Source organism: Desmodus rotundus, chromosome 10 (genome assembly GCF_022682495.2).
Source record: "Desmodus rotundus isolate HL8 chromosome 10, HLdesRot8A.1, whole genome shotgun sequence".
NCBI lineage: Eukaryota > Metazoa > Chordata > Mammalia > Chiroptera > Phyllostomidae > Desmodus > Desmodus rotundus.
In genome coordinates this window covers 86,551,737-86,577,333 of record NC_071396.1, presented here as the reverse complement: position 1 = coordinate 86,577,333, position 25,597 = coordinate 86,551,737, and the positions used below count along the sequence as shown (strand labels likewise).

General features: G+C 43.3%; 1 protein-coding gene across 12 annotated transcripts in view; it reads right to left on the bottom strand.

Annotated features, from left to right (window-relative positions):
* FHOD3 (formin homology 2 domain containing 3) overlaps positions 1–25,597 on the bottom strand; it is a 420,803-nt gene that overhangs the window by 154,797 nt on the left and 240,409 nt on the right. For all 12 annotated transcript variants that reach the window (XM_053912979.1, XM_053912980.1, XM_053912982.1 and 9 more), the window contains exons 6-7: positions 16,291–16,385; positions 1,115–1,226 (exon numbers count right to left, since the gene is read on the bottom strand). In XM_053912979.1, the coding sequence (XP_053768954.1) occupies positions 1,115–1,226; positions 16,291–16,385 (207 nt within the window). The remainder of the gene's footprint in view (positions 1–1,114; positions 1,227–16,290; positions 16,386–25,597) is intronic.

The following is a 25,597-nucleotide window of genomic DNA, read 5'->3' as shown; positions in this document are numbered from 1 at the left end:
TTTTCTACATAGAGTATTACTGTTGTTACAAATTTTCTACATAGAGTATTACTGTTGTAATCATAAAAATAAACATTATCAAGTTTTTGTTCTTTATTTGAGTTTTGTTGGCATGATGATGATGATGATGATGAAGAGGAAATCTTACTGGGGAAGAAAACCAAAAGTTATTTATTGCTTTTTGTTTTAAAAGGATCAAACAAAAGAAAAAGGCCAAACCTCTTAGCTCCAGGCTTCACGCTGGTATAGGGGCCACAGCATGTTCCACTCTAACCAAACCCAGAGCTGATTCTTCAGCAGGTGTGTAAGGCAGGCCAACTAGGGGCCGGGACACCAACAGCAGAGCCAGGCAGCCTGTCCTCAAGCAGGGCACGCACTCGGGAGAGATGGGCAATGAAAACCACACAGCGGAGAAGAGGGACACACGGGGGTTTGAGAGCACGTGGCCATCTGACCCAGGGTGGAGAGGGTGTGGCGCACGCTGGCTGGGAGACGGACAGGTGGACAGGGGTGGCAGGTGGACAGGGGCTGGATGGCACAGGTCAGATGAAGAGTTTTGACCTAATCCTGGTAGCACTGGGAGCCATTGGCAGGTATTGGGTGGCAAATGATATGACCAAATTTGTGTTTTAGAAGAATCTTCCAGCTGCAAAAGCCGGAGTAGCACTTTGGGGAGGCAAGGGACACCAGGCGAGAGATGGTGAGGGCCCCCGTAGGGAAGGGACATGGGATGGAGGAAGGGGAACAACCAGGGGTCAGAGCCGACAAAGCATGTGTGAAAGGAGGGGAGGAAGGAGCCAGGGTAAGACGGGCACTATGGGAAAAGAGGAGAAAGAGCTGGTCCTGTGTGTGTTCAGTGGCAGGGGCTGGGGGCGGAGCGTAAAGACAAGTTCAGGGTCAGGCCTGTCCTGGTTGTGCCTATGAGTGCTGCCAAACCTCACTCTGTCTCTAATCTTCACGTACTTACTGTCCCCCAAAATGTTTCCCACAGTGCCCGTTCCACACTAAGGGAATTCTGTTTATTCCTAATCCTGTTTTGAACATGTGAAAAGTGGAAGGCTTCCTACATCAGCTATTTTTACCTTGATGAACTGAGGGGACCAGGACCACTCACCTCGTTTTGTGTCAACGGCAGAGACAGCCTGAACCAGAAGAGGCGCATTTGACTCCGAGTACTCCACAAAGACGAGCAGCAGCTTCAGGGCTGTCTTCACCACCAGGCGGAACTGCACAGAAAAGAAACCATCACGCAGGGGCAGACGCAGCCGTGTGCACCCGAAGGCCTCAGCGCCAAACAGCAGCTGGCGCCCCAAGCTTGCTGCAGGCCAGGTGCTCTCCTCAACTTACACACGATTCTTCATCGGTGCCTCAGAAGGCAGGGCCAGAATTTGAAGCCAGGGCCTTTGGCCCCAGAGCTCACACCCTGTGGTGTCTCAATATCCCAGGCAGGGGTTGCTGAAGCAGTTACAGTGGTTCCCCCTCATCCATGGGGGTGCATTCCAAGACCCCAAGTAGATGCCTGAACCCACAGATGGTACCAAACCCTTTATACTATGTTTTTTCTTTTACATAAATATGTACAATAAAGTTTAATTTACAAATCAGGCATAGGAAGAGATTAACAATAATAACTTATAATTAAAAGCACGCCTATAACAACATACTGTGGTAAGTTACGTGAAGATGGTCTCCCTCTCTTACTGTTCTATACTCATGCTTCCCTTTGTGATGATGCAAGATGGCACAAGGCCAGCCTGTGGGGTGAGATGGAGTGAGGTGCACAACGCCGACATCAGGACTCAGTGTCAGGCTACTGTAAGGGTGACTTGCACACAAGCACTGCAGTACTGTGACCGTCATTCTGATAAACCGAGATGGCTATTAAGGGACCACCAGGCAGGGTGCGCATGTGCAGTGTGGATGCCCTGGGCAAAGGGGTGATTTCTATTCACCTACATCCCAGGGGGATGTAGCAGGACAGCACAAAATTTCATCATGCGACTCAGACAGGCAAGCAATTTAAAAGTCATAAATTGCTTATTTCTGGAATTTTCCATTTAATATTTTCAGACCACAGCTGACTGTGGGTAACTGAAACCACAGAAAGCAAAACCACAGATAAGGGGGAGGGGCAATTACTGTACTTGGCGTTTTTAAGACTAGAATATTGTAAAGAAGGAATGATCACAATTCTCATTTTTCTGGTGAGGACACAGGGACCAGGAGGTTGAATGACTTGTCCAATGTCACAACAACTAGCTCACATGAGCAGGAATCTGAACCACATCCTGTTGTTAAAACTGAGCAAAGACGGCCATCCGGTGCCTTAAACCCACTCTTGCTGGGCCCAAGGCACAGCATTTGTGAGGAGTCCCACATAGCCCAGGGTCTCTCCTTTACACAGATCACAGGTGACTCACCCAGAGAAATTCCCAAACCTCCCAAGTCCAGTGCAGCCAGCCCTGGGCTGTGGCAGCCTTGGAGGATTTTAGGTCAGCTCTGTTCCTGTTCCCCCCAGACACTGCTGCAACCTTCACCCACAGTCTCCTTTCCTAGACCCACTTCCTTCCAAGAACCTCCACCTCGGGACACTCACATACTAACCATCTACTGGAAATGGGTTTAAATTGCGCATCTAAGAAGCCAGTCACCGTGGAGTGGCCTTGTCCTATTCCTCAGGCCTGAGCAATTTCCCCTCACGGGAGATGTCTTCCTGACTACTTCACCTGAGGAGCTCCTGGTCACTCTCACATCGCCCAATGTTCTTCACGTGCTTTATTATGACCTGAAATTACTGCACGCACACTTGCTCACCCGATGCTCCTCTGTGGCCCCCGACTAGAACAGAAGCCCCTGTGGCAGAGGTGTTTAACATGACACACCAGAAACAGCATCCGTCCCCAGGAGCTGCTCAGTCAGCACTGCACGGGAAGGGCAGGCACCTTGAACTTCATGGTTACGTCCTTACCACATTGGGAATTAAGTTCTTTGGAGGGCTTTCAGCTCTGAAGGGCATTTCACCTTCAGAACTTGAGTCTTGCATTTGGTCCTCTGTTGCCTGAGAAGGAAAAAACTAAATTCCAGAGTGTTTTTCTCACCAACTACAAGGTTGGGGGTCAGAAGAGAAGGCATGGCGTAATGAACTGCACTATCTTTGTACATTTAGAGCTGAAGGATTTCTTCACGTAAATAAAACACCCAGCAAGTCCAGGCTTGGTGACTTCCTCAGTGGGCGGACTGTCATTATGTGGTTTAAGTCTTCTCGGTGCCTTCCTGGGAAACAACCTGGCCGCTGCCCAACCCGGCTCCCCCGTTAGCTGCTCTCAGCAGGGGCCCCACACTCCCCTCTCATCAGGCTTTCTTTTGAGCATCTCTGTGGTCATGGGGCCTTGGCTGACATGGTCCCAGGACCCCGAGTCTCTTAGCCACCCTCCATTACTAGGCTCTCCAATTAAGAAACCACTGTTTTCTAGCAAATCTTTTTCTGTTGGTCTCAACATGCCTATTCATGTGTCTTCTTCTCCTTTGCTGTAAAGAATCTGTGGGAAGCTTTTTTTTGCCACTGTAATTAAAAAGATGGGAGAGAGAGAATCCTCAAATTCTTTGATTTATGATTTCAGATTTCTATGCACTTGGCTTCAGTTGAGTCTAAGTTTATGTTTATATGTATTTGGAAATTAATAATAATTATAAAATTATTAAAATTAATAATTTAAATAATAAAATTAATAATAAACATTATTAGGTAGTTAAACTACTTTAGAAAAGAGAGTACGCTAGAACATTAACATCAAAATACATCCAGCAGGTGTCCTCCTCAGAAATACCTTATTAGCATTACTGCATGCACTTGATAGTAATAAAAGTGCGTTACTTCAAAAGATCTCTACATCACTCCTTCATTTATCCAGAAAGCACTCAATGTGATGCCCTCGAGAATGTGGAATGCAATCAAAACCCTCCAATGCCTTGGAACAGCCACAGGCCCAGTCTTCCAAGTCCAAAGACATTGCTTATGTCAGAGGTCTTAAAAATCCACCCTTGGGGCCACTTGCACTTATCTTAGGCACTCTTATGGGAGTGGCTACCGAGACTCAGCCAACATCTGCTGAAAGGGGCAGAGCAGAGCCCAGTGACAGGTCGGGTAAGGCAGGACGACTGTGGCACCAAGAGCGAGGATCACGAATGAGGAGGGGGGAATGAGCTGCACGGCCACTGTGCGCACACACCACTGCGTGGCTCAGACGCTGGAGGCTTCTCTACGGGACGTGGCAGTGTCACTTCAATCTGAATTGTCTCATTTTCAGCTCTGCCTGGTGCTCCTTCATGGTCTAATGAACAGTCTCATTGAAATGACTTACAAGCTCAAACAAGTGCTCATTCGTCTAGCACCAAGAGAAAATCAATCAGAATTGATTCTCATTCTTATGGACGATCGATTACTAGGAAAGATAAAGCAGCCAGTCATGAAAGAGTCAGCCTCAGAAGTAGCAGCCTGAAGGCAAACGGGCTGATGTGGGCAGTGCAAACTCCTGCATTTGGAGGCTGTGAGTGGCCATTTGCAGAGGTTATCGCTGAAGGAATTCAGAACCCAGATGGGGGTGGACTGTGCTGCACCATTTAAGGTTCCTTCCAATCCAAAGATGCTCTGCTTCTTCTTTCAATACCTTCCTCACCTTCCAGATGCTCAGCACCCAAGGAGGTGCTGAGAGGGAGTTAGGAAGCCATGGCCCTGCCTTCAAGGACATGGTCATCCCACTGCTGAGAGAGGACCGAGAACACCTCCACACCTACACAAGGGAGAGTGCTGCCCACACTAGAGGCCCTCAGAGCTGGGTCTCTGAGGACAGGAAGCCCTTCCCAGCAGACAGCCCTTACAGTGAGGAAAAAAGTCAGCCAGAGAGCCTCAGAGCTGATCTGGCCACCTTCTGGGTTTCCATGGAACAAAAAAGCTATGTGACAACCTTTGAGTTCCTGCTCACAGAAATGATTCCACCTCCTTGGGGATGGAGGAGACACTGAGTATCTAGATTCAGCCTTTGGGCCACACGTCACTTACTTTTTATGTAACCGCCTTCTAGGTAATGCTAGTGTTCTAGTTTAACACTGTCCATTCTAATACACTATGCTTTATATTGCTTAAAACATACAGCAAAACGACAGTACATAACAGGAATCAGAGACGAGCCCTTTGTGGGGGAGCAGCGGGGACAGGATAACACAGCCGGCTGAGAATGGTTCTGCTTCTCGTGTGTTTTTAGCACATTTCGGGGTGACTGGGCTGAGCCCTCTTTCCACTGCAGCTCTCAGTTTGCACTCTCTGGGCCTACTCAGCATGAAACAGAGCCCATGCGTCCTTGGAGGAACAGAAAGGCCTTTAACCAGGGATGTGCCATTTGTCAGGCCTCAGTCAGGGGACTGTGACTCCAGATTGTATAAACAACTTGGGGCTCCAGCGTCACCTGCCTGCCAGGGAGGCTGGGATGGAGGGGAGCAGGATGATGTCAACATGGTGCTTTGCTGTTTTGGGTTTTTTTCCCCCCACTTTCTGGATCAACCACAGGGAGGGTAAGGAGTCGGCCTGTACATAACCCAGGTGTCCAGGTTTTAGATGAAATGTAACCACCAGATGTATGGAAAAGAAATAAAAGGCAATTTTCCTCAATAATTTTGCACTTGAAAGCGAACTGAAACTCCCCGAATGTTTTATTGTACTTGGAGAAACCCAAGAAGTATACTTAGCAGGTCACATATGCTGCTTATGAAGTAGAAATAAAAGTATTCCAAAAAGTCTCCAAATTCCTACTCCTTTTCTAAAAATTCAACCATAAAAACAAAACAATTTCCAAACTTCAGGATTTAAATTACAAAGGGAGTTTGAAAAACATGCTTCATCTATTTGTTTCGTTTCCACTACAATAGCACAAATACGTGTTATAGAAGTGGATGCTGGTTATTAAAACTGAATTCAAAATTGGTGGGATAACTTGACCTTCAAAAGCTTTGCCACTGTTTACAAGCTTACCAGAAAGAAGGAAGAATTTCTAAGTATTTTAACAACAGAAAAATTCAAGTGACTCACCTATCTTTAAGAACTTCTTAATTAAACACTTCATCCCAATGACATATACTTAAGCTCAGAAGTGCAAAAATCTCAGATTAGGCCTAAAGTCTTCGTAACTGGTTTCGAACAGTCCAAGAGCTACCGCACACTCTGTAGGGACCCCCTTCGAAGACGCTGTCAGCAAAATAGGTGGGTCTTACCAGAAATAAAGTATATGCCCAAATATGTCACCTGAGCACAGAACTCTGGGCCTTGGCTTTCAGGTGTCCCTGAAGGATCAGTGTAGACACCAGGGCTGGCACACCTGCCAGGACAGGAAGTCACCTGCACCAAATCCACATGCTGGCCTTAGGGCCTGATGGCAGATTTGCTTAAGAACCAGCTGTGTGATGAATGCCGTAGGCCAAGTGCGAGGCTGGGGACCCCTTAAGATTTTACTAGTTAGTGGATAGGAAATCCTGCAGAATGTTAAATATAGCAGACTGTTCAAAAATAATTAAGACAAACGTCAAAATAATAAATAGTGCTACAAATGAGCACTTTTTTTCTATGGAGATAAAATGCTGGGGCTTAGCTGGAGGATTTTTGTTTTGTTTTGTTTTTTAAAGAATAATGACTAAAAGTGGACAAAACCAGAAAACCTCCACTTGGCTAACTTTGTCTTAGGATATTCATTGTAATTATGAAGAGTTAGGGACCGCAGGTACCATAGGTAACACAAATCCATTCTGTTTTTACTAACTAATGAATACCAAAACTCTGCACTGAAATACAGCCTTAAGGAACACCTTGAAGAAGGGAAAACCAACAGGGCTGCGTACTTTTCCAGTAGTGACATCCCTATTTTCAGATGCAAAATCTCATATTCTAGGATGCTATGTAACTTGTCACAAAGCTAATTTCTGGAAGAATTTAAAAAAAAAAAAAAAAACATTGGCCAGTCTGATTTTTTCTACTCTACTATGGGGAACCCCATCTTTCCCTCTTATGCAAAAACTTAAACCTTGGGGAAATGTGATAAATATTCTTTTCCAAACAATAATCAAGGTTAAAGAACTTTAAGTAAATACCAGCCCTGGAATCATGGTAGTGGACAAGAACTAAGCCTCAGTTTGGTGAATGTGCTGTTAGTAAGAGTCTGGCAGCCAGCTCCCATCTCCTCAGAGTGGATGGAGGAGTGTGGACAGGTGAGTGCTGGCAGGTAGGGAAGTGCATGGGGACGGCAGTCAGCAGCGTGGCTAAGGCAAACCTGAGCCTGCAGGACCACTGTGGGCTGGCTCCTGGAAGCCTCTACTTCTTCTGGTCCTGCCCTGTGGCTTGAGAGCCATCCTGTACCCATAGGGTCCCCACAACATGCTTGTCCCTATAAACTTGGCCTGAACCCCTGGTTTCTTTCTCCGATGCCTTCCTAAAACAATGACTGGTAAAACTGCCCCCATTTCTTTTTTCTTCTACTGAGGGGCATCCAAGAGATCAAATAAGTGACAATTAGTTTTCTGGGTGCAATAGTCAAATAGCCAGAAGAATGGCCATCACTAGTCTCCAAAGGGGAAGCTGGCTCTTTGTACCCACAATGTCCCTAACACACAAATTATGTAAATATGCCATTAAAACTTGAGGAATTTAAAAATTTTTACCTAATGAAACATTAATATACATGGAAAAAATCAAACATAGCCTCATTCACTAAATATGTTTTCATAAAATTAGAACCAATGAAGCTCTTTAAATGTTGCACAGAATCAGAAACAATTTGATTATTTAAAAATATGAGACAAGTCAAATGAATTATAGTACATTCATATGACTGAATATTATGTAGGCATTAAATATTATATTTTTAAAATATTATAACAAAACAGTCCTGGCTGGTGTTGCTCAGTGGATTGAGCACTGGCCTGCAAACCAATGGGTCGCCGGTTCAGTTCCTGGGCAGGGCACATGCCTGGGTTGCAGGCCAGTTCCCTGGTGGGGGGCATGTGAGAAGCAACTACACATTGATGTTTCTCTCCCTCACTTTCTCTCTCCCTTTCTGTCTAAAAATAAATAAAATCTTTAAAAAATAAAAATATGTTACAACAACATAAAAATTCTTTAAATATAGTTTTAGTAATTATGTTAGAAAAATTTAAAGAAAAATCAGAAGGAAATGTATGAAGTTAAAAATTTTTATACCTTTATAGTACTTCAGGTGATTTTTACTATACATTTTTTGTAGTTCTAAAATTTTATACAAGAGACTACATTACTGTTATCATCATAAAAATCAGTAAAAGTTTTAAGATTATTTTTAACAGATTTCATATTACACCAATAAACTTTAGCTGTTTTTCCTCCTCAATCTGTTATCATTTACTACATCATAAAAATTACTTTTAATCTAAATTTCTAAGAATAATATACATCATTCAAGTAATTTAGAAAGATTAAACTAAAAAATGCAATAGAATTCGTTAACTGAGTAGATCTCATGGTACTGAATATATTTAATATGTTTTTAAATCTATAAAATTAGACCTCTGGCTTCTACTTAGAAAACCACAAGGAATGTCACTCCAAACCTTACAATAAGAAAAGCCAAATAATCATTGAAATCATAACTTTTCTTGAGTCCATTAGAAAGCTGGGGTTTTATGGCAACCAAGTAGCCTAAATTCTAAGGAGGTACATACAGCTCTCCTTCCACCAGGTAACAGTGAGACTCCAGCAATGGCCCTTCTGAGGCAGAGCAGGGAAGGAAGATGGAGCCTCCATACCAAGCAGTAAGAAAAACCCAGATAATAATTTGTGCAAATTGCTAAAGGCCAAGCATTGACTACATAAGAGTATGGAAACCCTGAGAGCTGCAGACACAAAGGAAGTTGGCACCCACTCACTGGCGCTCTCCCACTGCCTCGATGCCACTCATGAAGACGATTGCGGGGTGAGCCAGAGACCTAAGAACGTCTCCCCATAGTGCAGACTTGGGTGTGCACAGTCAAATAGCCAGAACAACAGCAACAACCCCACCGGAGGAAGGGAGCAGCCACCACGCCACCTGGAAAGGTGGGCAACCAGGCACAGAACATTCAACCAAAAACTATAAGATGCACGACAAAGCAAGGAAGCTCCAAATTCTCAGCCCTGCTGTCTAAAAGCAAAGCAATCAACAGAACCAGACTCAAATTTGACTCAATGTTGGAAGTATACAATTCCATAATTACCATGTTAACGACTCTAGTGGAAAGGTGGACAGCATGCATGAACAGATGAGAAATTTCAGCAGAGGGAAACTATAAGAAAGGGTCTATGGAATGCTAGAAATACAAAGCATGATAAAAGCGGTGAAGAATGTGTTTCCTAAGTTCATCAGAAAAACCACACAGCTGAGCAAAGAATCAGTAAACTTAATATGTCAACTTAAAGTGCAACCCCTCAACCCCCAAAAAAACACAATGAGGAAAAAGGAGTAAGAGTTTTACCCATGCAAAACATATTTACTATGTCAGTCCCTGGAAATATTTTAAAGCCTACAAGTTTCCTTTCCTGGACAGAAGCCAGATGCAAAATCTTCACAAGGATTCTATGGAAGGCGAACTGATTCTAATGAAGGCACACAGTCCGTTTCCCAGTGTGAAGACCCGAAGGTGCAGAGAGGAGAAGCCTTGGGAAGTGATGTGACTTAAATGAGACTACGACTGTTGGTCCATCACCGTGAGAACAGGAGTGCAGACTATCATGCTTATCGAGACAGAAACTGGATTTCACTTTTTACATTTAGACACATCAGTTAAAAGAATCCTCCATAATACTATAAAGAATAACTGAGCATAATATTTGATGTTCTGAGAATTTACAAGGCAGGTACCTCAAACAAGGCAAAGTTAAAATTATTAAATCTTAAGACAACAGGGAGAAAACAGAAGAGTTGCTAAAAGTACATAAAGTGTCAACTACCCTAATTTTCACAAAAGAATTAAAGACAAAGTCCAAAAATCATACCCTCCACTTTACTAAATCCACTATAGATCCCTGGCGATATACTGCTGAGGATTTGGGGACAAATGTCTCCTGAGCACTCAGGAAAGAGAGGAGAACACTGGGACCATCTGTTTGCAGGTGAGCGGGTCCACAAAACTAAGCCTTTTTTTTTTTTTTTTTTTTTTACCAGTTAAGAAGTTGGTGGATTTGTGGAAAAAGAGTCATCAGCTCAAAACACTGAGCACTTCTGTGCAGGAAAAAATGCTCATTGTTTTACATACTCTTCACTATCATTATTCCATTTTACAGACTATTATCTTCATTTGAAAGATGAAAAAGCAATCCACCCAAAGAGCCACACAAGTGTGTTTGACCCTGAAGCTCCGCACTTACCACCAAAGGCAGCAGACCTTGACTCGCGGAAGCCCTTGTCAACTCAAGGAAGAAATGAGGCTGAATGGCTGTAGAGTTAGGTGTCTTCTCACTAACTGCACCAAAGCGATCCTTCCACACCCAGACCCATCTGTTTCACTCTGCAGGCTGCACTGGCTTATGCATCCCTTGCCTCTGTTTGGTCAATGACACAGAAGCCCTGCTTATTAAATTAATGTCAAATCAGACCAAGACTAACAGATTAATATGACAAATGGCCAAAGTAAAATTCATATTTATCTTGAGGTTGGAGCTCTAGCCTGAAATCAATGGGGAAAATTTCAAAGTCCTGCCTTTAGGTGTGAAACTATCCCAGAGATGTGGACTGGAGGAAACTGGCAAACACGGAGGTATGAACAAAACCTGGGGTTTAGTGGATTACCGGCTTGATTCGCACCAGCACCCAGAGTGGCTGCTGAAAAGCCTAGTGAATCAGAGGTGGGATTTGTGGAAGACAGACACTGTATCCCAGGAGGCTGCCATATTACCAGTCTTCATACGGGATGGGTAGAGAAGGTAGTAACTTGTAGGATGAGGAATTGTAAATTATGTCCTCGGGACTACCTGTGGAAACCATCTCATATAGCTTGGACAGGACGACATTACTGTCTTTAAAAACTCCACTTCCATGGAGAAGTGAGGGTGTGGCTTCAGAAAGCAGTGCACAGCCTTTGGTTAACGACAGAGAGGTAGATGCAGGTCCCCACGAGGAAGCGCTTTCCCTGGTTCCAGGGTCCCGCAATGGCTGTGGGAAGTATCAGCAATGTGGCTGGTGAATGTCAGGAGCATCTTTAACAAGACCTGGCCACCTCTTCAAGACAGGATTCTTTGATTTTTCTATCGTGTAACTCGAAAAGCACTCCAGCTCTCATCCACGTGTGGGTACTCATCCGAGTACCCCCCACGGCAGTGACATGCCAGTGACAGATCAGAGAGCTCACCAGCCAGCACTCACTGGAGTACCTGGCACCTCAGCAGCACTTCGGTCTCCTTGGGGACACTGCCTTCATCTCAAAATCAGCATGTCAAAGCTTTCCTGCCAAGGATCCCCAATTTCCAACTTCTCTCCTCTCACCAGAAGCAATGTTGTATTTCTTAGCTGCCCAGAATCAAAATTGTGACCCCATTTTTGACTCCTGCTTTTATTTTTCCATATCTAGAAACCCAATCCTAGGAAACTATTCCTCAAAACATCTCCATATTTCCATTCTATATTCTGTTTCCACTGCAACTCTGGACCGACCTCATCACCTTACAGCTCTGATACTGTACTGGCCCCCTAGCTCCCCATTCCTGTCAATGTTGTCCCCTCCGCTACTCCATTCTATATACCACGTGTCACTTATCATCATCATCTCACTGTCCTAATGGGAAACTTTAGCAGTGTCCCCTGTGTGTGTATGATTATGTGTGTGTGTGTGTGATTATGCGTGTATGTGCGTGAGGGAGAGAACATGGCTCTCTCATGTGTTTAAGAGATTGTATGTGTGTGGAAGGGGGCTGTGGCCAGGGCTCCCCTTAACTCAGGTCTACTAGCTGCACTAGAGGGGGAGTAGGGAAGCATGACCAACCTCACACAAGCATGAAGTATATCTGGAGATCTGGGATCAGCATCCTAGGGCACAGCTGGAAGTATCTGATTCAACGGGGCTGAAAGAAAACTAGAGAGGACAGAGCGAGCCCAGGTGGATGGCACCACAGATTGGGCAGGTTTCGCGACCAAGTCAGGAGGCATCCCTGGCGGAAGCTCAGGAAGGTGAGGGTCCCTGGGCCTGCCCCATGAGCCAGAAGGGGATCCGTACAGATACAGAGAGAGACACACTGTTAGAGTGACAAAGGCTAGGCTATGTAAACTGAGTCACCTTACCCCAGTTAATTAGACTTCCAAATATGTGAAGAAAAAAAAATGCCTCCCATGGGAGAAGTCACAGGGTAAGCATGTGCTTCTTCCCTCTGACTGTGGGGTTCAAAGATGGACTTCGGTGGACAGAACAAAGCACTTTATCGAAAATAACTTTTCTTTCTTTTAAAAAGTAATTATTTGGCTGTAAATACATCATTTTGTCCTCTATGAGCTCAAATATCTGCAAACATTCATTGCATAATAACCCACTGGCAGGCTGCAAAATCATATCTTATTGCCTTTCATGGAAGGAAAAATGAAGAATTATGAAGACAGAATGACAAAGTTTTCTAACCCAGAATTTCATCATCAACTCTGTGCCTGTTTAAGGTAAAAACCACAGGATCTCCAGGTAAACCTTTTAGGTCCTGAGAAATCTGACTCTTAGTCAAAAGAAAGCCCTTAGGGCCCCTGGCTTTTCCAACTCCTTAATTTTATTTGAACTGGGAAAACCTCTTGTGGCAGTATCGCCCAATTTACATGGTTAAGGAAGGAACCAAAACCTCAGAGTTTTAGGTTGGTGCATCCTTTCTACTTGCAGGTCACTCACCATCCGGGCACAGGTGGAGGGGGCCTATCAGGGGACACTGTACTGGTTTTGTAAATAAGAGGTGATCTCATTAGAACTGTTTGTTTTCGGTGGAAAACAAACTTGGTGGCTGCTGCCATTGCTGACTTTGGCTACTAGCGTGAAACTGAGCCCACCCCGCAGGGTCACCTGACATCACAGTGAGCGAACGCAGGCTGCGGGGCATCACCCATGGTCCCCTCTCTAACATCATAAGCTACAAGGCGTAGCCTGGCCATAGTGACCAGCCAGTGTTAAACACAGCAGCCGGAGACTATTAAGGACCTTCCTTTGGGAAAATGAACGATGGAGAAGAAACCCAGCCCTGATCCGGTGCTGATGCCCCAAGTGAGGAAGCAAACACCCCAGCCTGGACAGAGAGAGGCCCAGGGAACCGATAGATGCCCGGGGTCCCAAACACTGCGTGTGCTACGCAGGAAAAGGAGGCTGGGAAGTGGAATTCCTACATGCTCGTTCTTGAGGGCTTTTAATCTGATGATTTCTCCATGGTATTCAGAAATGCAGTAAGGACTTTCCTGTGTGTTCCTTTTTTGGTTGGTTGTTTTTCTAACAAAGATTCCAAAGAAAAAATCGACAGGATGCTGTTGCAATACCGATGGCTCAGAGTCTGCCTCCCACTACTGAGCAGACCTGTGCATTCCTGTGAGGGCTCTTTCCTTGCTCTCATCTCCTCTTTTCTCTTCCTCCCCTGTGGTCGCTCCTCGCATCTTTTCCAATCTCCCACTCTTCCCCCCTTTGTGTCTTGCCTCCTGATCCCTTCTCTTCCCCTCTCATCACAAGTGAGCAGCTAAAAGACTTGCTTTTCCTGCAGTAAGTGTGCGAGGCTTTATTTCCCATCAAAAATAGGGCTGGCTGGTGGTGTTTTATCGTGACCATAAGAAAGCTAAAAAGATTTTTTAATTTGGCCATGACGTTGCCAAAGTCCATTTTTATTGCAAAATCTCCCCCATTTCCTTAGCTTTTAGGGTCCTAAGACAATCCAGAAAGCCCTAGGGAGGCAGCAGCTCCAAAGGAACACGGAGGTTAGGGAGGGCTCCCAGCAGAAGGAAGGAAAAGACATAAAACACCGAGACAGGCCATGAAATATAAATCTCCCCTCGGCCTGGCCGAATCTAACTAGTGGCCGTGCTCCCCTCAGGTTCCAAGGTCACCTACAGCAGTTTGTAAATAGACCAATTCCCATTTTCCACAGAAAACAAAGCCAAATAAAAAGGAAGGAGAAAGGTTTCCAGTGTCCTGAGAAAAACCATGGCTGTTTCTGTTACAAAACAGGGCAAAAATTCTATTGTCAATAATTCTAGGAAAAGAAACAGAGAGGGAGCGGTAAGTAAGGGTTAACTGGGGCCCAATGGGTACTGATACCGGTGCCTGGCACAGAGGGCAGGCCCTCCCACCCACAGAGGGCACAGTCACCAGGACTACAGAAGTCTGAAAGGAAGGGACAGCCTCTGACTAGAACTGTTCCCCACATGAAGCCAAATCAGGGTCAAGCACTCCTCCAGTCCAGCGGAGGTCCTGGGGAGCAATGTGCGAGGCAAGGCCCGCACAAGGGCTGCGACTCAGCACTGAGAGCATGACGCCGAGGTATGTAACAGGCTTGCCAAAGTCAGGTGACAATGAATGCAGGGATGGGGAACAGTCAGGGCTGACCACATGCTCCACAGGGACCCCCAGGAAGCTATGTTGACTCTATGACCTGCTTAAGTCAGGTCCAAATCCCTTCCCCCCCAGATCCTCTAGGCCCTCCTCTGCTGGACCTGTTGCCCACTACAGTCTCTTTGATCTCCTCCACGATGCCCCAACCCACACTCACCCCACTGCAGCCTCGGTTAATTTTCACTTTCTCGGGACAGAATCCCTTCTTCCTCCTTCCTCCAAATCCCTCCTCCAACTAGATCCCTCATGGCCCCACCTGAGAACCCACAGACAATGATGCCAGAGCCTCACCCTGCTTCCAGAACACCTCAAGTCACAGGATGAATCTGTCTCCTTGGCACAGCACTTCCAGTGTGAGGGCTTCACAGCCCAAGGCATGGCTGGGCAGACACGTGCCAACACCCATGGAGGAAACTGGATAGACTTTCATCACTAAGCATTATTTCCTCCACTACAAAATGGTAACCTAACACCATACCAGGTCTGTCCAGAAAGTATCCAGCCATGTGCTATGAAAAATAGAGACATTTACTGAAGAAGATACAAGATACAAGAAGCACTGTACACAGGACAGTGATGCCTCTGTCCCCTTCAAATAGGCACCTTGGGACCTCACACAGTTCTCCCAGTTGCCATCTGCTGCTCCATCATATCTTCCTGGATCTCACTGATGGTCTGAAATCTCTTCCTTTTCAAAGGTGATTTTAGTTTGGGGAAAAAAAACAGAAGTCTCAGGGAGCCAGCTCTGGGCTATAGGGGGGCTGAGTCACCTGAGTGATTTGATGTTTTGCCAAAAAGGTCTGCACGAGATGTCATACATGAGCAGATATGTTGTTGTGGTGAAGCTGCCAACCACCAGTTGCCCATAGCCAAGGCCTTCTGAATCATTGAAATAGTTTCTGCAGAGGAATGTTCAAGCTCAACATAAAATTTGATGCAGCTATGTTGCTCTACTTGCTCAATTTGAATGCGACAGCCACACAGTACACACGCTCACTCAGCAGCATTTACCGCCCCACTGACTAGTACGGTGAAGCTGTCACTGTTCACACAAGTGCATTCCAGCCCACTCTCCTCTCCTTGGCTGCCGGGTTACATCAGTGTCACACAAACCATTCTCATTATAGTAACAATGGCTGGACTTTTTCAGGACAGACTGTGTATACCTTATATTGGTCTCAAGTGGATTGAAGGAGATAATGCTTGTAAAGCGACCTACCGTGGTGTCTGTTGCCTGGCAAATCTTTAATAAATATCGGTTACTTTCATAACAAATGGTAGAGTTGAAAGTCAGCCTCAAAGTCTTTCATTTACATATAGGAACATGCATATACATCTGCACAACACATACAAAGGTACTTCAGGAACTAAAAATATATGAACATGAAATACAGCGGGTAAGATTGATACTGTATCTATGGTATAACTTTTAAATTAAACACTACACACTGGAGGTTTTTAAAAGCATTTAAAAGAGGGAAACATAAAATGCATCAGAGTCATAAACCTTTGTAATCTGAGTGTATTTTTGAATCTATAAAATAGGAGTCTTCATTTGTACTATGACAAGGCTGGGACCAAGCTAGAAAGGATTGCTTTCTCCAAAACCATCTCAGACAGGGCAACAGGAAGAAAGGTCCATGATGCTGAAACTGAGTAAGATGTTCAAGTACATCCTTCTCTTACCTTTGACCCGATGAGAGTGTACAGCCACTGAATGGTTTCATTGTGGTTTATGACTCCGTTCATCCCATCCACATACAACATAATCTGGCCCAAAGCTACAGAAGAGAAGAGACAAAGAAGCAAGGAGACATTATGGTTTCACATGTAAACATAATTTTCAACGTTCATCATGTCAGTTGAGATTTTCATCCTTTAAGTACACAGTATGTTAAGAACCAAATGGGAAGAGAATGCCTGGACTCTGAAATTAGCAAAATCTCATTTCAGAGAGGAACGTGTTGACCACAGCTGAAGAAACAAGGGCTATTCCTGGTGTCTGGAAGATGCAATTAAGGCACCGAAACCAGTGATTGCTGTTTCTCTGTGTCTTGATGTCTAAGTGCATGTTTTTGTGTTTCTATATCTGTGTGCAGTCCTAGACACGCACAGGTCCCCACGAGATGGTGTCTGGGTTGTGGCCTCCTGCGGGGGCCAAGTGGACGGATGAAGCTTCCAAACACAACCTGTCTCGTTGCCCCACCTGTGATCGAGTGGGTCCCAGAGGCTGGGGAACCATCCCAAGCTGATACCCTCTGAACCTTTTAGATAAGGGAAACTACAATATTGTTTGTAGTTTCTTTGAAAGATTTTCAGATTTTAAAATGTCAGAAACCAGGAAGAATACCATTTTTCAGATACAAAGTCCTAAATTTATAGTTAAGGAAAATACAGTCACTACATATTGCAGTTATTCAAAAGGAAAGTCCAAGCCATGTTATTACCTTTTTAAAAATATATTAACTACTTTTTCAGCTCCCTGATATCAAAATAATTTGGACTCTAGATAATGAACAGAAGTTACAGACCCTAAATAAGCAGGCTCCCTGAAAACCATGTCTGACCTCCTAAACCTCACTTCGCCCACAATTGAATGGCATGGCATTGCTATTTTTATGGCAACAGTGGAACATCACATTTTAGAAAACTGGAAACACAGAGGAGTAAAGTGAAAATAATTCATAATCTCATAATTGAAGTTAATCATTCTCAATATATGAATGTATTTTTCTCAGATTCTTTTCTTAGCATTACACCCACACACAAGTTCATACAGAGGTTGTCAGAAACAGTCTGTATAAAATGGTGTTGGTTGAAAAAGTAAAACACAAAATAGTGGTATTAGAAAGCCATTATTATCCTACCCAACAAAAGGTCAAATAACACAACCACATAATCATTCTGAAAAAAATTATGCTCCTAAATACGTAAAAGCCCCAAATTTAAAAAGAGTAATTAAACATATCCTTGACACAATAAATGGCATATTTTTGGAAGTAACAAGTTCATATTCCATTTAATGGTGAGGCACTTGAGCCAGTCCTGTTAAAATCAGGAAGCATTTAAAAGTGATGCCCACCAACGCCATGATTATTTAACACCGCTCTGGAGTTTCAGGAAAATTTAATGACATGAAAATAACAAGAGGTAGGATGGCCAGAAATGAATACATAATACTGTCACTTTTGCAGGGAATATCATAGACTCAATAAAATATTCATCTACAGCATTCATAATGAAGAGATCATGATTACGACCGCTTTCTCATCTGAAGGAGAAATATGGTACATACACAGAGAATCAAACGTGGCTATAAAAAGATAATACTAGATAAAAGGACTCATGACAGCAAATATGACAAAGGTTTAAACAATGTCTTATATAAACACTTCAGACTGATTGATAAGAAAACCCTAAATGCCAACCAAGCAACCACAGCATTTCACAAGAGAGACAGCCAGCTGGTTTATAGTAACACACAAAGCTGTTCATTCTCACTGTGATTAAAAAAAAAAATGCAAAGTAAAACAATACTGAGGTAGCCTTTTTTACTTATCAGAAGTAATTTTAGAGAAATTATTAGGCTATTAATTGCTAGTGAGTAACTTTGTACATTATCTGTGGCAGGGGAAATTGGTACAAATCCTGTAATACGACTATTTAGTGCTGCAATTGTTTTTAAAATAGTTACTATATACTTAATGCCTACTGTGTGCCATGCTCTTATTAACGCAGTAGCTCTACTGTGCAGTAGATGTCATTACCCCCACCTGGCACAGGAAAAATCGGAGGCTCCAAGAAGTGAGGAAATGTGCCCCAAACCCATCACTACCAAGTAGTGGGGTCCACCTCCATAAGGGCTAGCAGGCTCCTTCCTCCAGGTCTGTCCTCACAGCCTGAAAACCCTCTCCAGGCTCCTCCCCAAGTCACTGTGATTTCGGGATCTATCCTAAGGACATACCCTATGTTAAAGGGGAACAAGGATGAAGCGAAGATACTCGCTGAAGTATCCTGATATCAGAATATCCTATAATTCCAGAACTCAGCACACACAGTAACTTACCAAAGCTACTCCTAACCTGTAAAATGTCTATAATAGAATAATTAAAATGTAGAAAATCATGAATACACACCACATAATTCAATTAAACATTAAAATTTCATGCATAGAAAAAAGGAAAACACACTATATAAGTATTATGACTGTGTTTATGTTCTTTGTATTTTGTTTCTGTTTTCCCACTTTTCCACTATGAGCACCTATTACTTCTTTAATAGAAAAATAAACCAATATATAAAAATAAGACTGTATAATATAAAATACTAGGTGCTTTTTAAAAAGATTTTATTTTGTTATTTTTAGAGAGAGGGAAGGCAGAGAGAAAGAGAAAGGGAGAAACATTGATGAGCAAGAGAAACATCATCGGTTACCTCGCACATGCCCCCAACTGAGGACTGAACCCCCAACAAGGACCGAACCCACAACCAGGACTGAACCCCCAACCAAGGAGTGAATCCCCCCAACAAGGACCGAATCCCCAACAAGGACTGAACCCACAACACAGGCATGTGCCCTGACTGGGAAGGGAACCAGTGACCCTTTGCTTTGCGGGATGGTGCCCAACCAACTGAGTCACATGGGTCAGGGCTAGGGGCTTTTTTTTGTTTTTAGAATTTTTTTTACTACTGTACCCCTCCCACCTCCACTTCAGGGAGGAACTCTGAGAATTCAGCACATCCTGCCCCATTTTCCCTTTCTCCCCTTTCTTTCCTCATCTCCCTTCCAAAACAAGCTGGCAAATGTCAAGGGAAGGGGACTTTGTACCACCATCCTTTTCCCAGTTGAGTTCCACTGTGGAAGAAGGTGGGCACTGAGAACAGTTGGGGGAGCACTCCATAAAGTGTATGACTGTCTAACCACTATTCATTACACCTGAAACTCCTACAAAATAATATTGAGTGTAAACTGTAATTGAAGGACAATAAATTAAAAAGAAAGCAAATCTGGAGGCAGATTTTAGCAGCATCTTCTAAACCATCCTAATAGCACAGGGGAAACAATACAGACCCTTTGGCCTCTGGCACGTGCATCCCCTGAGCCCTCCTCCACCCTCCCAGGCTGAAAAGGCGGAATGAAGGTCCATGGTAAGCTCTCAGGGCCTCTGGGACTGCAGAAAGCCCAGGAAGCCAAGACACTGCTACAAAAAAAGGAAGGCAAAGTGAGATTTAAAAGCCAACTTGAATTTTTATGTTTTCTCTTTAAGATCTATTTCCCTCCAAGATCTATTAACTGATCACATTGTAGGAGGAAAGTCACCAGAAATTCCATATCTAGTGGAATTCAAGTTTCTGATCACACTGACTTGTGATAATATTTGGGTAATCAAAAACTTGCCCACTAGATCTTTTTGTTCCTAGTGCTAAAACACTGCTTTCTGTAAAACCCACTATAGACACGAGATGGCGCTAAATAGATTCAAGTGGGTTAACATTGCTCTTCAACAGCAAAACCCCCCCACCAGTTTAAATGTGGGCTTGTGAGTAAAACTGACACAGGAAAAAACAAACAAACAAAGTAGAGGGTCTGGGTCACAGGATCCACGAATACTACTGACTTGCGTTTTCAAGTAGGATGAGGAGGGTGAGATGTCAGAACAGAGTGGTGGGTAACAGCCGGGCTAAGGAGAGGCTGCCCAGGGCTTCTGTTGTTCTGTGGCTCATGGAAGTCCTGCTGGACCTTTTCATGAACTTTTCCATGCTTCAGTATCCTCTCATCTCAAAAATGAGATAGTACCATAGTACTGTAGTCCCTATTTTTCAGAGGGGTTGAAGGGACTGAGTTCAAACAATCTGTGACTCAGAGTAACTGCTCAGGGAGTGTTAGTCATGAAAACTATCTCACCGAAGTCAAACATCAATTATCTACTGAATACAGTGCACATTGGATGAATCTCAAAGACGCAAAGTGGGGGAGTGGGCTCTCTGTCTAAACCAATGTCACAAAAATATTCTCCTTTGTTTTCTCCTACAATTTTTATAGTATTTAGATACAGGATCCATTGTGAAATAATTTTTGCATAAATTGTAAGATTTAGATTGAGATTCTTTATTAATACAGATGTCCAACTGATCTACCGTCATCTGTTGAGGAGACTGTCCTTTATATAGTTGCTTTTGCAAACTTGCCAAAATAATCCATTAGCTATGCCTGTGTGCATCTATTTCTAGATTCTCTGTGTCCCTCCACTGATCCATCCACCCCTCTGCCAGTCCCACACTATCTCAATTACTGTAGGTCCACAGTAAGTCTTCAAATCAGATAGCACGATTCCTAAAATCTTCCTTCCTCCCATTCCATTCCATTCTTCCTTTTCAAAATTGTTTTGGCTATTCTCATCCTTTGTCTTTTTCATATAAATTTTGGAAGTACCTTACTTAAATCTACAAAAAAAAATCTTTTCTGGAAGTATTATGGGAAGTGCATCAAATCCATAGATAAGTTATGGGAGAACTGACCTATGTTGAATCTGCTAACCATGAACCTAGTATGTCTATGAATTTAGATCTTCTGATTGTTTTCATCGGTGATTAGTCATTTTTAACTTCAGATCTTGTATATGATTTTTTTGCCAAATTTGTAAGTATTTCACATTTTTGGAGGTATTGGAAATGACATTTTAAAAACTTTTCCATTCCCAATTGTTTATTACTAGCATATAGAAGTAAAATTGATTTTTGTGTGTTGACTTGGTATCCTGTAACTTTGTTAAATGTATTAATTCTGGAAGTTTTCTAGGTTTTATTTTTGTAGATTTCCTGATATTTTCTATATAGATGATAATGCTGTCTGTAACGAAGAACGATTTTATTTCTTCCTTCCCAATCGATATCCACCCTTCCCCCTCTCCCTCTTTGTCTTATTACACTTCTGAACATTATACTTTGGGTATAACACTCGACAGGTGTGCTGAGAATAGACACCCTTGCCTCGTTCTCAATATTTAGGGGAGGGCATTTAGTCTTTCCCCATTAATTCTGTTAGGTGTAGGTTTTGTACATTGCCCTTTATCAAGGTGAGGAAGTCCCTCCCCCACCCTCACAATTTCTAGTTTGCTAAGAATTTTATGTATATATAAAATTATAAAATTAAATGGATGCTGAATTTTGTCAAATGCTTTTTCTACTTCAGCTGATATTATGCGCCTTTTCTTCACACCGTTAATGTGGTGGGTTACACAGAGTGAATTTCAAATATTACGCCAGCCTAGCATTCCCTCTTGGCCATGGCGCATTGTTCTTTTCTGATGTTGCTGAACTTGCTAATGTTCTGCTGAGGAGTTTTGCATCCTGGCTCACAGAGAGATTGGTCTATAGTACCCTGTCTTTGTTTCATTTCGTATCATGGTAATACCGGCCTTATAAAACGAATTGTGGGGGATTCCTCTATCTTCTATTTTCTGGAAGAGACTGTATAAGATTGGCTTTATTGTGTCTTTGGTAGAATTCACCAGGAAACCATCTGGACCTGGAAATTCCTTTTTCAGAAGGTTAACTCCAAGTTAAATGTATTTAATAGTCATAGTTAATATCAGTAATAGTAATAGGCCTGGTCAGGTGATCTAATTAATTTTGGATGAGTTTAATTTTGGTAGTTTGTGGTTTTTGAAGACTTGGTCCATTTCAACTAGAGTACCAATTTTATGTGCTTAGAATGATCCACTAGTAATAGAGTTCTCTCACTAGTCACTGAATGCCTGCAGGGTCTGTCATAACACCTGCTCCTCATTCCAGATGTTGGCAAGTAGTGTTCTTCCTTTGTCACCGTTGCTTGTTATTTTCCTTTTCAAAAATTTTCTCTTTGTGTCACTGATTTTCCCTATTGTTTGTCTGTTTTCAATTTCATTATTTCCTTCGCTTGATTATTTCCTTCCTTCTACTTGTTGGCTTTATTTTTCTTTTTCTATCCTAATTATTTAAGGTGGGTGTTTATATTATTAGAGTTTTTCTTTCTAATTTAAGCATATAATGCTACAAATTTCCCTCTGTGCATTAGTTCAACCACATCCCAGAAATTGTGGTATTTTATATTTTCATTTTCATTTAGTTCAAACTATTTTTCAATTTCCATTGAGAACTTCTCATCAACATATGGATTATTGAGAAGTATGTTGTTTAATTTCCAAGTTTTTGGAGATAATCCTGTCGCCCTTCTGTTATTGGCTTACAGTTTAATTCCACTGTGGTGAGAAAACATGCCATTTTAATTCTCTTAAACGCGGGTATGGCCTAGGACACTGGGACCTGGCCTGCCTCGGTGAGCGCTCCCTTGGAAGGGCGCACACACGGCTGCGGCTGGGCAGTCCGCTCTGAAGACGCCCGTGAGAAGGGCAGGTCAGTCGGTGGGGCTGCCCACACCCTCACAGCCTCGCTGATTTCCAGGCTGCCCGTCCGCTGGTTACCAAGAGGAAGTGTGTTGAAGTCGCCAACTATCACTGAGGATTTCCTATTTCTTATTTCAGGTCTTTCAGTTTTCAACTTAGCTATTTTGAGGTTCTATAGGTTTTCCATTTCTGAGTGATTTAGCCCTTTTATCATGATAATGTCCTTCTTTATCCCTTGCTATTTTCTTAATTCTGAAGTCTACTCTCTCCAATGTTAATATAGCCTTCCTTTGGTCAGTGTTTGCATAATCATTTATTTGTGCACTCTTTTGCTTTAAACTATCTATATACAGCATTATATGGGTTTCTTGTAGGCGGCACGTAGTTGGGTCTTGCTTTGTTTACTCATTCTGTTCATGTCTCTAATTATTGTGATTAGGCTGGTTACATTTAATATAATTATTGGTGCATTTGAATTTAGGTCTATTATTTCCAATCTTTTATTGAGACCATTGAGTGAGTGTTTACTGTGCTTATATTTTTTATCTAAATTTTCCATTTGGTTTGTCTTTATACCTTCTACACCTTTCTTTGCTGAGACTATCTTTCCATTTATGGCAATGCTACTTCCTGAAGCATTTTTATACTAGCTGCTTTAAAGGATTTGACAAGACTCAATACCTGTGTCACCTTGGCACTGGGGTCTTGTCTTTTCCCATGGAAGTTGAGATTTTCCTATTTAGTATATGCCAAGTAATTCTGGCTTATATCTTGGACATTTCGAAGATGATGTTATAAGACTCTGGATTTCATTTAAGTATTACAGAAAATGTTGACATTTCTGTTTAAGGCAGCAAATGAACCTGGTTCAGTTGAAGCCGCATGCCTTGCGTGGGCTGTGGTTCTAATGCCAGTCCAGTTTTCGAAGCCCTTGCTATGCCCTTGGGATTGGGACTGCATGCGTACCCAGTGGCTGGTCCGGCACCTGGGCAGTGACCCACCTTGTTATTCCATATGCTGTTGAGGGTCAGACTCACACATGCACAGTTCGCAGTGAGCCCAAGGCTTCACAAAAAAACTCCGCAGGTCACTTCCCTGAGCTCCTCCCCCTTTGTCCCACTGACACTTTTAGGTTCCCTGGGGCTCCCCTTCTTAATGCTTCAACCAGAAAGCTGGTGCATTATTTACCCTGTCCTGCCACACTCACAGCCTCCGGTCCAGCTTCCACGGTCTCTTCTGGGTTATAGCAACTGCTGATCACAGCTGGTGTCCCTACCTTGATTCCTACTCTTTTTCTAATCCACAGCGGATGTTACCACCGAATTTTCCAAAGCACTGAAACTGTCAGCTGAAGCAGGCAAACCTTCTGGCTCACTTCTGCCCCAGAAGGAGGCCCAGGGCTCCGCATGTCCTCAGCCAACCCCCCTTTCAGCGTCTTGCCCACCCTGTCTGGGCTGCTGTGTTTCTGAAACCTTCTGTTACCATCTAAGCCTATCAGTTGTAAATTAGTTACATGTACCTTACACTTAAGAGAGGTCCTTACATAGAAAAGATACATCCATTCTACAACCCAGAGGCAGATGCATTTAAAAAAAAAAATTCTTACACATTGGAGACCAACAAGAAAACGATCCCAAACCAGTTATTTGCCTGCTTGTTCATGTCCTTTCCTTTGGCCAAAGATGCCAAAAATGCTGGGGAAGAAGCTGAAGGTAATTCCTTCCTGGCAGAGTCATCTGCCTTTCCAAACAAAGAGCTCTTAACACTGCTGCCCTGTGTGGTCTTTAACGAGCCCCCACCCACCCTTCCCCTCACTGGGCATCATCGCAGTGAAATCACAGCTCACCTACTCTGTACTGGGGCTCAGCGGGGCCGGGGTTCCCGCACCTTCTAACAGAGCTATTCCGTTTAGACCCAAGGGTTTTTAATGCATTGTAGGTTGTTTCATTTTTTTAAAAGCACTGTTATTACTATAGGTATACCACGTTTTATTACAAACTAGCCCTTTTTACAATACCAGACAAGGCTTTGGTTTGTAAACTAAGTGTTCACTTGCACGTTTGGCCCTACAGTTCCTATGAAACAAAAAGTCCTCCCCTTGAAGTCTGAGTGTTTCAGTTTGTCCCTCTACAGCCCTTCCCACTAATTTTATTTTTCCATTTGGGCATGACTTTTAATTCTGAGATAATTTCGAAGTTACAAAAAAGTTTCCGGAAGAGTATCAGAACTCTTTTTATTCCATACACATTTTACCCAGATTCATTAATTGTCTACATTAGGTACCATTTACCTTATCATTCTCTCTCTCCTTTCCTAAACTTTTAAAAATATTTTTAAATAACAGTTGCATGCATCAAAGGTGTACAACACGATGCCTTGATACACACGTACACACAGTGAAACAAGGGCGGCAGTCAGGCTCATTAACGTCTCCCTCCTCACACAGCCACCTTTCTCGTGTGTGATGAGGCCTGGAGCACACTCTCTTCGCCCACTTCAGGGATTCCGTGTAGTGTCGCTAGCCGCGGTCATCGTGCCTGTGCCACAGGCCGCTGGACTGACCATCACGCTTGCCCACTCCTCACTTGATTCTCATCGCCACGGCCCAA